This window comes from Condylura cristata, unplaced genomic scaffold (genome assembly GCF_000260355.1).
Source record: "Condylura cristata isolate star-nosed mole 26May11 unplaced genomic scaffold, ConCri1.0 scaffold00006, whole genome shotgun sequence".
NCBI lineage: Eukaryota > Metazoa > Chordata > Mammalia > Eulipotyphla > Talpidae > Condylura > Condylura cristata.
Window position 1 is genome coordinate 33,773,557 of NW_004567107.1, and position 12,695 is coordinate 33,786,251.

Consider the following 12,695-nt stretch of genomic DNA (forward strand, 5'->3'; position numbering starts at 1 on the left):
GAGTGTTCTGAAGAACGCCCACTGGACATGCAAGTCCACTCTTTTTTGACTGGTAGCAATTTAAACAGCAAATAAAAAGGAAAGTGCATGTATTAAAATCAAGTCAGAGAGAATAGCAATTATTATGATTTGTCAACAGTCAGACACTCTACTAAAATCTTCTCAAGCAATATTGCATTTGATTCTGGTAACCAGTTCCTCTAGGATCCTAATGTCCTAGTATTTAGCCCTTCTTGCCGTCCCCCCTCTCACACTGTTGGCACATATGACCAACAGCAAATCACAGAACTGTTTTCCTGAGGTTAGATCACAGAAGACCTGACTGCTTTGAACATGACCGCTAGGATTACTTGCCCCGGGGAAGTCAGCACTGTGTCAAGCAGGCCTATGGCAAGAGGCGCATGTGGATGGGAAACAAGAGTGTGTAACTAGGCCACTTTGGAAGTGGATCCTCTAGCTCCAGTCAAGCTTTTCAGTCTTTGAGCTGAAAACCCAGACATCACAGAACAGAAGTTATCTGTGTATATATGTACAGTGTATATATGCTTGACCTAAGGAACTCATGGAAAAATTATTGTTTTGAAAACTAAGCTCTGTGATTTGTAATGCTATGATGACTAACTTACATAAGGTCTAGATACAGCCATGCATTGCTTAATGACAGGGATACGTGCTGATAAACTCACAGGAGAGTTCGCTTTTGTTTGAACAGCACAGACATAGTTACACAAACCTAGACAGCACAGCCTACTTCCCACCTAGACTACATGATGTGGCTTACTGTAGCCACAGTTGTACATTGTCTGTTAGTGACATCTCAATTCCTTTAGAATTGAGAACAGTTTAAGTGATTCAATCACGGGCATAGTAAGTGAAATAATAAGAAGTTGATCTAGATCTGTAGGTCTGAAGTTTCAGCTCTCATCCTGTCCTATTGCTCCTGACAGATAAACATAAAATGTGCAAGCCTGTTTCCTATGCCGTTTGTTAAAGAAAAGGCCATTATTTAACAGGAAGTTTTGAAACACTTTGCTGGAACCCAGCAAAAAGTATGAAGTACTTTTTTATCCTACCTGGCACCCACCATCCCACCTTTCTTTTACCCTCATCTCTGTGAATAGACTAGAAGTTCCTGGAGGGTAAGACTAGACTTCCTTATGATGGCATTTTACAAGGAGGGGGTGGGGATAGGATGTCAGGCTAAGTCTGTGTGCTCTCATCAAACTGCTTGACATCTCTTGGAGTCTCTGCTCTCCCACTTTGATGCTGGATCACTTAGGCAAGGAACCAAAGTTTTACTATTTCTCAAGTTAATTTAATAATAGGTTATTATTAACACACTGTTATTTGCATTGCTTTAGAGAAATGCTTATACAGCACAGTATCTGGCACATAGAAAGTATTCAATAAATGCTTCCTATGTTAATTATCATTGTGTTGGAAAATCCCCAACATTTTAAATGGCCAAACAAATGGTCCTCCCTCATATTGAAACAATTTTTCCTATCAAAAGAGAACTTCCAAAGAAGTATAAGTGGGTCTTCAGAATGAAGAGGCCACCATACAAGCACTGAAACCTTTGCAGTCACCATGAGGTTGAGGTAACACCTTGGCAATGAGTCTGATGAGGGGAAACCATGCCTGACAGAGTTTTGAGAGAATCAGGGAGAGCTGTACTCCCATGGCCATAGGGGCAAGAGCAGAAAATCATTTGGCTGTTCCTTACAAGATATTTAAGAAAAGGAGGGTTCCCCTGCCCCAACTTTCTAAACAAGGGTGAAGAGGGATTTTGCTTCCATCCTTTCACTTAATCCCATTACACTCTTACCATTTTGTCAGCTCAGACAAAGCTCCTTAGCTCCTGCCTTCCCTTGTGTGTCACTCTTTCTTGATTTGGAGCTAATAAGCTCTCAGGTGTCTTTCTGTTCCCTCAGGTAACTCTTACTCCTACTGCTTAGAGTCCTACCTTCCTTTCAGCTTTGTGGCTTCTACCGTTTTCTTTATTCATGAAAGCATTTTCTGTGGAAAATTCTGGGTATTTTTGTGTCCAAATTATTTCCACCTTGACTTCTGTGTAAAACTAAGAAGGGAGAAATTGGAGGAAATGCCAGGCACATTCACCCATTTCCAAATAAACAAATACTGAGTATTGTAGGATACAAGTTCAGGTTCTACAGAGAGGATAACAGACTCCTCTGAGCCCCATCTCCCAGCACCAGTGTAGGAGAGAAAGTTTTTTAAAACATTAACTATAAAACTAAGTAGCAAGTAAAGAATGTCACGAGTGACTGAGACAGAGGGCCCAGGAGAAAAGAGGAAGGAAAAATGGCGAGAAATGAGGACATGAAGAGAGCCAGCTTCAGGTGTAGCTCTGAAGGATGGACTAGAATGGCCAGAGGAACTATGAGGGGCGGAAAGAGCTCCCCAGGCCAAGGATGAAAGCAAGAAGGCAGGACAGCACAGGCAGGTATGTGAAAGTTTGACTTTCTAGAGCAGCAGGGGCTGCAACTGCGAAAAAGATTCAGGGAAACTACATTGGCAATAATTACCATTTTTTCAGGGATCATGAACATCAACCCAGGATGAGAATATTTTCACAGGTCAGTTCGATGTCAGGTGAACTGGTGGATCATGCTTCATGACATATTAAGTATGTTTTCCTTGCTGAATACTTTTTATTTGAACCACTTAACTAGCTACAAATTAAACACTTTACAGTCAGTGTTTTCTCAGTCTAGTTTTTAAAACTATCACATGAAGTAAAAAGGCACATAGTAAGTAATTTAACTCAGAAATCTGTTATTTGCCAATAGTCATTTCATGGATTTCTAGGAGTCAATATCCATTAACAAGCTGACTTCAAAGAGGAATAGATACATTATCAGAGTGAATATATGTTCCACAGGCTGAAGGGGGTCTGCTCCTTAACTATATGTTCTATCCTCTGGCACAAACTTAGAAAGTGACTCCTAGCCAGAAGAGGCTTCACACATCTGCATTGGAACTTCCTTTTTCTCTAGCAAGCCAAAGAGCTAAGCTCAAAACAAGATCTAGAAGACATGATAGGCCATCAACCACACTCAAATGGTGGGTCTCAAAGAGGAAAAAAACCTTGTTCATTGTTTCTGGGACCTCCTGGTCCCAGTCGATGCTTCCTGGACAACACAAGACCAGCTGACACCACCCCAGGTTGAGTGAGCTTACCATGTACCACATGCTGGGCCACTTGGGATCATTGAAGTAAGTCGACTGGGCACGGCTGAAGTCATAATCCCTCTTGGTCCGTTTTTTAACCACTTGTTGTTGGATCCACTCCACCTGCCAAGGAGGAGGACAGTGGTGAATGATCATGTTCCATCAGGGCAGCACAACATACATGACAGCTGGAGGACCCCATGAAGTCCATTCCTTTCCAGTCATGGGCTTTACTCTGGCAACTAGATCTCTAAGTCCAGATGTTCCAAGAATCTTTAGAAATCTAGTCCTAGTTTATTTTTAAGGGGGGATGACTGTTTACTCTTTCACGACAAATAATTCATATCCCTAAGCAATATACAAATATACAAACCTTTCAGTTTTTTGTTTTTTTTTTTAAGATTTATTTATTTGTGCATACAGAGCTGGGGTACAGGCCAGAGGCTCAGGGGCGGTGAGAGGCTTCACCAGAAACAAAGTGGGGAGCAGAACAGGCAGATCGACGAAGTACACTGCTGAGGGGAGCAGCGGGCGGGCCAGGAGAGGTCTGCCACACCATGAGGTCACCTCCAGGCAGGCGGGAATCGCACTCATGCGGAAGTGGCTTTCACTTCTTAGTGCAGTGCTTTAACCTGCTGGGCCACCAAGGAGGGCCCCACCTTTCAGTTTTTTTTTTTTTTTTAAGATGGCATATTTTGCTTGCATTTTAATGGAAACTGATAGCGATGATTTTTAAGGTGATTTTTTTTTCATCCTTAAGTAGTATAACTTAAGGATATACAACTTTTGTATAAGGTTATACAGAGAAGGTTAGTGAAGATCCAGACAATAACCATTTTAGACTTTGCAGGTCATGCAACCTCTGTTGCTCTTAGAATACTGACTCTACTGTTGTGGTGCCAGAGGCAATATCTACAGGAATGGGTAGGTCTGTGCTTCACTACAATTTTATATACAAAAAAGAAAAAAAAGAAAAAAACAAAGAGCAGAGTCAATTTAGCCCACGGGCCGCAGTTTATGTGTCGTGCCTTAGAGTAGCCATCAAACATTTTTTAAACATCCTAGTATTACACATCAAATTTTAAATTGTTCTGAAATAAATGCTCTAGGATCACAAATAGTTTCTGAAATGGCTTTCTAGATAATAATGTGGTGGAAGAAGTACTGTTTGTGGGATCAGAAAACCAAAGCCTTAGACCTGAATCTGGAACAAGATTGGAGAAGTCACTTAATTTCCTGAGCTATCAGCTCCTTGCCAGCTGTAAAATTCAAGCCCACTAGATGGAAGATAATCCTAGTATCTGGGTACTTTTTAAAATAGGTAATCATTACATCAGCATAAGAAGCAGCATGTTTCAATGTGAATAGAGCATCTCAAATACAGGTCAGCCCTAGAGGCATTCTATAATTTGTTCCTAAATTATCTTTTGTTGATATCTTCTGCTCAAAGCCAACGTAACAGCAAAACCATTAAATGCTCTGTTCTACTCATTATTCCTACTTTCAGTGAGGAATTATAATGGGGAACAGGTAAAGGACTTCTTAGTCCATGGCTGTGATTTCATACTCACACACCTCTCATCTGATTGATTAAAGATTATTGGAGAAAAGGTATATATAGGTTAACAAGTTTAAAGTGCGTAACTATAAATTAAGTAACAAATTCAAAAGCCCAAGACATTTTTTATTTTAATTTATATTTATTTATAATTTATGAAGTACCATTATTCTATACCCTTGTAAATTTTTTGACAGTATAGGATTTCTTCCCTCAGGTATGGTCACTGTAGCTTTCCCACTACCAAGTACCCATCGTCCTTTACCATAGTTCACTGTATTCTCATACACCTGACTTTCAGCCTTCCTCCACTCCTCTGCCTGTTGGATGATTTAGATCTATGGTCATCTCTCAAAGCTTGTATTTGTTTGACCCTTTGTTTAGTTTTTCTAAATTCTACATGTAAGTGATGCCATCTGGCATTTGTCTTTCTAATTATGGTTTATTTCATTGAGCATAATCCCTTCTAGCTCCATCCACATTGCTGCAAATGGCATAAGTTTGTATTTTTGATTGCTGAGTAATATTCCATTGTGTATATATACCACATCTTCTTGATCCAGTCATCTGTCTTTGGGCATTAGTATTATTTCCATGTCTTGGTTATTGTGTATAGTGCTCTAATGAACATAGAGGTACAGGTTTCCTTTCAAATTAGGGTGTTTGTGTTTGGGTAAATACCTATTGGAGAATTGACAGAGTGTATGACAGATCCATTTTTGTAAAAACATAGGGAATTTCTCATACCATAAAATATTTTCAACAAGAATATTGGTAAGTAAGATTCATCTAATATGTTACATCGCTGGCACAGCAGAGCCACAAAACTGCTTGAAGAAATGCATAGTCTATTTATGGTTAAGGTCACAGCTCTGCATCATCTTGTGCTTTCTCTGGTAATTTTTTAAAGTCCAGATGTCTATTGTTTATGCAAGTTTAAAAGCAAACTAGTTTTATTGAATTGATTTGCAATATGGGCAGGGAACAGAAATGTTCACAGAGAACAGAGTTAATTCTATTACATCATAAAACCAGTGCTGAATCCAGAGGTACACTAATCCAAATGCCCTAATAATCTAGTCATGAATTAACCTGACTGTCTATTCTTGCTTGTTGCCCCTAATTATTGAAACTCTGACCTCTGCCAGGTACTATTCTGTGCAGAGGATATAGTGGAAAGCAAAATCTTGTTTTGCTTTTCCTTGTTCTCTTGTAGTTATTTGGTTAATTAACTAGAGAAATCTCAGAAAGTGATAATTGCTATGCCAGGAATTGAAATAAGGGGTTTGGACAGGTAGACAATGAAAGTCTCACTGAGGAGGTAAATTTAACCTGAGATCCAAAAGGCAGCAAGAGGTAATCTGCAGGAAGAATATTGTAAATGCTGAGACAAGCAAAGATGCTATGAGTGAGAAGGAGCTAGGCAAAGGTGTGTGTGGCTGCAGATACCGGTCCAGGTAGGGAGTGGGGGAGATGAAGTGAGTGAGGCAGTGCAAGGATACACGGGGCTCTACAAACCAGGTAAGAGACTTTGCCCTTCATTCTCATGTGGCAGGAAACTTCTGGAGGGCTGTAAGAGGAAGGGTGTGACATCATTTATAATCTTTAAAATATTTAAATGTTTAAGTTAGTATTGTGACTCTGTACTCATTCTTAGAATAAAGAAGAGATGAATTTCCTGCTCACTGCATCAAACTGAATGACCTCACATCACCTCCTCTCTGCACTTTCCTTCTTAATTTCCCTATGGAAGAGGCCATGTTTTACAGCTGTATCAGTTTTTCAAGAAACTCTCTATGAGGCAACCATGTCAGCAGCATTCTTGCCAATCCATCTCATTTAAATGGTAACTGAGCGAAACTCCACTAGCCAACAGTCTTACATGTGAACCAGCACTTTCTGTAAGTTCATGGAATCATTCCTCTTTCTCAAGAATTTTAATTTCAAGATTTCCTCTTTCTCAAGAATTTTTACTTTATAATAGATGTAAATTGCATAATTTAGAGAATTGGGACACTCAGTAAAGACATGGGCATGATGGTACAGAAAGACCCGAGTGTTAAGAGAGGGACATTTGAGAAGTATTGCAAATATTCTGTTACAATTTTTATTTTTGGTTTTCCTGGATCTCTTAACTGCAAGCACTGATATAATAAATATTTTCATGATCTCCTGGGCTCTGTCTGAAGACCCTTAGAAAAGTGGTTGAGAAAATGGATCAACTGTCATGAAACGGTGAACACAACAGAATAATATTATTAACCTTCTATAATACTGTGAGAGGCAGAATACTGGCCCCCAAAGGTATATGTTTACTAATCCCTAGAAAATGTCAATCTGTTATATTAAAGAGAATTACGATTACAAATGGGGCCCCATGTAATCACAAGGATTCTATAATGTCTAAGGAGTCAGAAGAAGTCCTAGCAAGATGTGACAATAGAGGCAAATCCCAGAGAGATGCAATGTTGCTGTCTTTGAAAGTGGGTATGGGGCATGAAGCAATGTATTGTTCCCAGAACCTCCTAAAGGAACATGTTAGCTCAGTGAGACTAGTATTGGACTTCTCTCAAGAAATTTAAGCAAACATCAGTACAGAACAGAAAATTCAATAAACCAAAAATAGTACTCTGGAAATAAGTTTTTCTGCTCCTGTTTTAATTAATCTAGTGATTCTCTGGTACTAAATCATTTTACTCCCCACATCCACATCCACCCACACACACTGAACAAAGGTAACACATGGTATCTTTAAACCACTGGACAATAGTTGCCAGAGAAGCTATAAAGATCTTTTCTTCCCTTAAAATAGTAGTTTTTAATTTAATTCAATTTTTTAGAAAGTACATTAAAACTAGTGTAGCATTAAAAATGTGTGCACATTTTAAAATAAAGAAAAATTTTAAGTGACCATGTTTCTAAAAATATATAGAACAAAATTAATTTCCTTCTCAGTCAAAATGGTGCAGCAAACATGGGCATACACATAATCTTTCTATTCCCAGGAGCCATCTGAGGAATGATTTTCATTTACCCATTTATTCATTCATAAGCAGTAGCTCCTGCTTTATACCAGACACTGTGCTGGGAATATAAAGATGTGCAAAAATAGCCTTTGTATTTGATGGCCTTAACATCTTTTCAAGGAACATCTAGCAAGTATCTCACAACTCTCAATCTCATAAAAATGTAGTTTTCTCATAAATGACATCTGATGCAGGCCCTATCACTGATTAACTAGATTACCTGTGAAAAATTTTAACTAAGCTAATTATCTTTGCTAGCTCTGTCTTAACCCAAAAAGACTGAATTAGTTCATATTTTATGCTTTGTACCAGAGGCTACAGATCTAGCTAGGCTGAAATCTTTTCCAATTAATCCTATATTGATAGGACTTTCAAATAGACTCCGTAGATTCTGAACTGCCAACCATAAACATCAACCATAAAGTACAAATCTCCCCTTGTGTGGACTCAATGACTGTTAGAAATCAGGACAAGTCTATACTGCAGGGAGATGCATAACGGTCTCTAAGTGCTAACCAGGCACTCCCATGCAAATACACATACTCACAGAAGTAGACAAGTGGGATAAGTATGCGAGAAAACCAGTGACAGTCATTTTCCTAGATGAACTACAGGCACTAAAATAGAACAAAATGTCTTTAAAAGTAACAGCTCTTCTGTAATTTTACCAGACAAAAATGTATAGTTATAGGGTTTGGGGGTTAGAAGGTAGTACAGCAACTTGGCATCTAGAATTGACTCTATGTGATCACAGGGCTGCAGAACTCACAAAGTACAGTCAGGTTTTTCAGTGTCAGATACCCTGTATTTTGCTTTAGTTCTTTATGAGTACAGTCTTTTTTTTTTTTTTTTTTTTTTTTTGCTAAGCGGGAAAAGCATCCCTTGGATCTAAAGATTTCTATGACTGGAAAGACCATATTTATATTTTTAAACCATTATCCATATGTCTGTCCTCGAGCCCTTCAAGAAAAAGCTCAGAAGTAATGCATTATTCAGGTTTCACTTCTTGCCAAGAAGCCCAATGCAAAGAAAAGACTCTTAGAAATTCGATTTCATAAAACTATGATCAGCCCAGAAAGAGAAAAATAGTCTGCTTTTCCTCATCAGTTTAACTTATAAACTTATATATGTTCTATTTCTTATACATTAGGAAGTACAGTTAATCTAGAGAATAAAAACTACAGGGCCTTTGAAATCATCAGTCTGCCTCCATTAGTTCTGTTTTCCTGCTGCCTGGTTTTAAAAACACTCCTCCTCTTACACAGCTCTCCTCCCTACACAGTCCCAGAGAATACCAGGCATTGGCCTCTTCAGAATCTCCATCTAGACTAGATATTCTCTTTCATCAGATCTCACCTATAAAGCAAAAACCATTAGCTGGTAACTTTAGGACATTTAACCCTATAATCTCTTGAACCCATCTCTCACTATGTGAATTTACCAACTTTCCAATGCCAAACAACACATGGGTAATTTATAAACAATAGGAGAAAAATGAGAAATTATTACTAGGATGCTATCATGTAAGTATACATTTTATTACCACATAAGTACAAATAAAAGACCAAATTATGGTGCTACAATAAAGACAAATACTGCATTGCATCACTCACATGCAGAATATTTAAAAAATCAAATGCAAAAGGAGTACATTTATATTTTTGATTGCTGAATAGTATTCCATTGTTTATATATACAACACTTTCATGATCCACTCATCTGTTTTTTGAGCATTTAGGTTGTTTTCAACCTTGGCTATTATAAATAGTACTGCAATAGGCCTAGGAATGCAAGTTTCCTTTCAGATTAGTAGTTTTATGTGAGTTTGTTCTTTAGTTAAATACCAAGGAGTAGACTTGCTGGGTCCTATGACAGGCCCATTTTTAACCTTTGAGGAATCTCTACACAGCTTTCTATAGGGACTAGAAAAGGTCAACTCAGGCCATTTGTACCAATATGGATGGAACTGAAAAGAATTAATTACACTAAGCAAAATAGGCCAGAAAGAGAAAGATAAATACTGGATGGTGTCACTTATATGTTAAATATAGAGAAACTAAGTAAATGGTAAGACAAAAACAAACTTAAACCCCTGAAAACTGACTATTGATTTGAGGTATCTAAGAGAGGAGAAGTCAGAACAGGATGGGGGAGAAGGCACAAAAGGGACTATGGTGGAGAACTGTGGGTGCTTGGTGGCAGGAGAGCTACAGTGATCACATCTGAGGGAGAAATCCATACCGTCAAAAAATTAACAAGGATGTTAATAGTAATAGTTTATTAACAAGGACAACAAAATATCATATGCATAGAATAGAAGTAGGTAAGTGGTAGGAATTTATCCTACATATTTTTCTACACAGGTAAATATGCAAGGCTATTCACTGAAGCACTGCTATTAACTGATTTGAGTTAAATACTGATAGAGGTGAAATAAATTAGTTAAAAACCTAATGGTATATCAATACAATGGTGCATATTTTACAAAACAAACAAACAAACAAAAACACACAGAGACAGAGAGAGAATGAAATGGACATTATGGGGTGAAAAAGAACATTAAAATGGGGGGGAAAAACAGGTGCAAAAATTACTATAAGCTTTGCATTTTTCTGAATTGATTCCACACATAAAAAGCCTAACACCAGTTGATTATGGGGGTAAAATTGGGTAACTGAGTTATAAGCATAGAAAGGAAACCATTTACTAACTGCCCTTTAATGCCTTATTCCTTTAAAACTATAATGTGTTACCTATACAAATAAAAATGTTTTAATTTACCATGTTCCATTCCCTATTAGCACATAATTGAACAATTTCAAATGCCGCCAAATGCATAAATCACAACATATTTTTTTATACAAAGTATATATAAAAAAAATCTTAGACACTCTAACATGACAGATATTGAAAGAATGGTGGATACATAACAAAAAGTGGTAGTAACTTGGAAAGCTTGGTTTATAAATTTATATTTGCCACCAGCCACCTGTGTGACAGTGCAGAATTATTTCAGGCCTCTTTTATCAATAAGGTGAGAGAAGATAATATACTTCCTTCTAGATTTGAAATCCTGTCTATATAGTCCTATTCTCTGATTTGACTGGGAATAAAAAAGAATGTGCTAAAAGCTAGTAGCGAGGTGAGGTAAGTGCTCCAGTTGGTAAATGTTCTTGTCATTCTGTGAAGACATAAGGTTAAGATTTAGAAAGTAGTATACTAAGTTATAATACTTGTTTTGTGATTTGAAATTTTATAAAAAATAAATATATGGGACTCCTATTTCCTATCCTTTTTTGATTCATGTTGACAAAATGGGGGAAAAGAGCATGGGAAGACTTCCCCCCTCTTTTTTTCTCTCACATTTTAAACAAAAGTTGCTTTGATTAAAAAAAAAAGAAAAACACACACACACAAAATAAACAGTATGAGTTAAGTGCATAGTTATGTACTTTAACTACTTTGCTGTAAGAGGACTGATGAAGACAACTTAGCATCAACAAACTGCCCCCAAGCTCTAAAATCTGAAGGCAATGTATCCCATTTCTAATACTCTGGTTAAGAAATCAAAATTAGGGCTTCCCTGGTGGCGCAGCTGGTTAAGCCACAGCACTAAGAAGCTATCCTCAGCTTCTGCAGCACCTGTTCAATCCCTGGTCAGGGATCTGACCCACATGGCACAGCAGACCTCTCCTGTCCCACCTCTGCTCCCCTCAAGCAGTACATTTCAGTAGAACTGTCTGTTCTGTCCCCATTCTGTCTCTGGTGAATTCTCTTACTGGTTCCATCCCCTAGCACCTCTGGCCTGTACATAGGGGGCTCTTGTATGCATAAATAACTCTTTTTTAAAAATCAGTTAATCAGAAAATCTTAAAAAGTAAATGTTTAGATGAGAGAATCATATTCTTGAAATCTTGTTTCTTCTAGTAACTGGTAGCTAGTGAGTTGTTAAATAGTAACATTGTTTTGATTGTTAATTTGGTATGAGTCACTTTTTTTGAAAAGAAAAAAAACAATTGCTGGAATTTTGCTTATTTCAGATAGATTCATCTGAACAAAATAAGGCTGACATTTTATTTGATGAAAAATTTTTACTCAATTTGCTTGAGACAGACATTCTGAATTCCATTTAAGAACTGCAAACTTCAGAGACTTATGCTAGAGAATCATCTAGTCTGGAACACTGGAACTCTGACAATTTTTGAAAGATCATTTGAATGATGGAAGTTGTAAAGTAAATACTGCATGGACATTTAGAATAGTATGACAGAAGATACTACAGGCCAAAGTGAAAACCTTGAATTACCATGAAATTTTGCAATTAGTGGGCTTTCTCTAAGAGAACCACAATTTCAGAAATATGTCATCAATTTAAACTCTATTTTGTCTACTAAAAAACTCAAAGCACTATTGTTCTAATTATATTATTCACTTTCTGAGAATTAAAGTCATATTTCTCCCCTTATAATATGCTATCATTTGAAAACTTCTAAAAGTGTAATTTTCTAGTGTTGTCTATTCCCTCACTCCCTCCTGATAAGACAGCATGTAAAAGGGAAAATTAATGGTTATATCCATTAAAAAATTAAAATTTCTACCCCACCCACAGGACCTCTCATTACCTGCACTGTAAAGACATACTGAATGCCTATGATGTGGTTGGCACTGTTCTGGATGCTACAGAATCACAGCAAATAAAATAATCAAATCATTCCTTCAAGCAATTTGCATTCTAGTGGACAGTAAGCAATAAATAAAATATTATATAATAGAGTTACAACATTAAAATGGTACAAAGGTATATACTATAAGGAGGTTGGAGTGATTGTGGACAAGAGACCTATTTCAGATAAGATGGGAAAGAAAGGCCTCTCTGAAAGATACATGTTAGTACAAGATGGTAACTATGGGTGATA

General features: G+C 37.4%; 1 protein-coding gene across 1 annotated transcript in view; it reads right to left on the bottom strand.

Moving 5' to 3' along the window:
* The window catches only part of PCSK5 (proprotein convertase subtilisin/kexin type 5), a 272,056-nt gene that overhangs the window by 182,040 nt on the left and 77,321 nt on the right, over positions 1–12,695 (bottom strand). Inside the window, exon 3 of the mRNA XM_004677562.2 lies at positions 3,205–3,318. Coding sequence (XP_004677619.1) covers positions 3,205–3,318 — 114 coding nt within the window. The remainder of the gene's footprint in view (positions 1–3,204; positions 3,319–12,695) is intronic.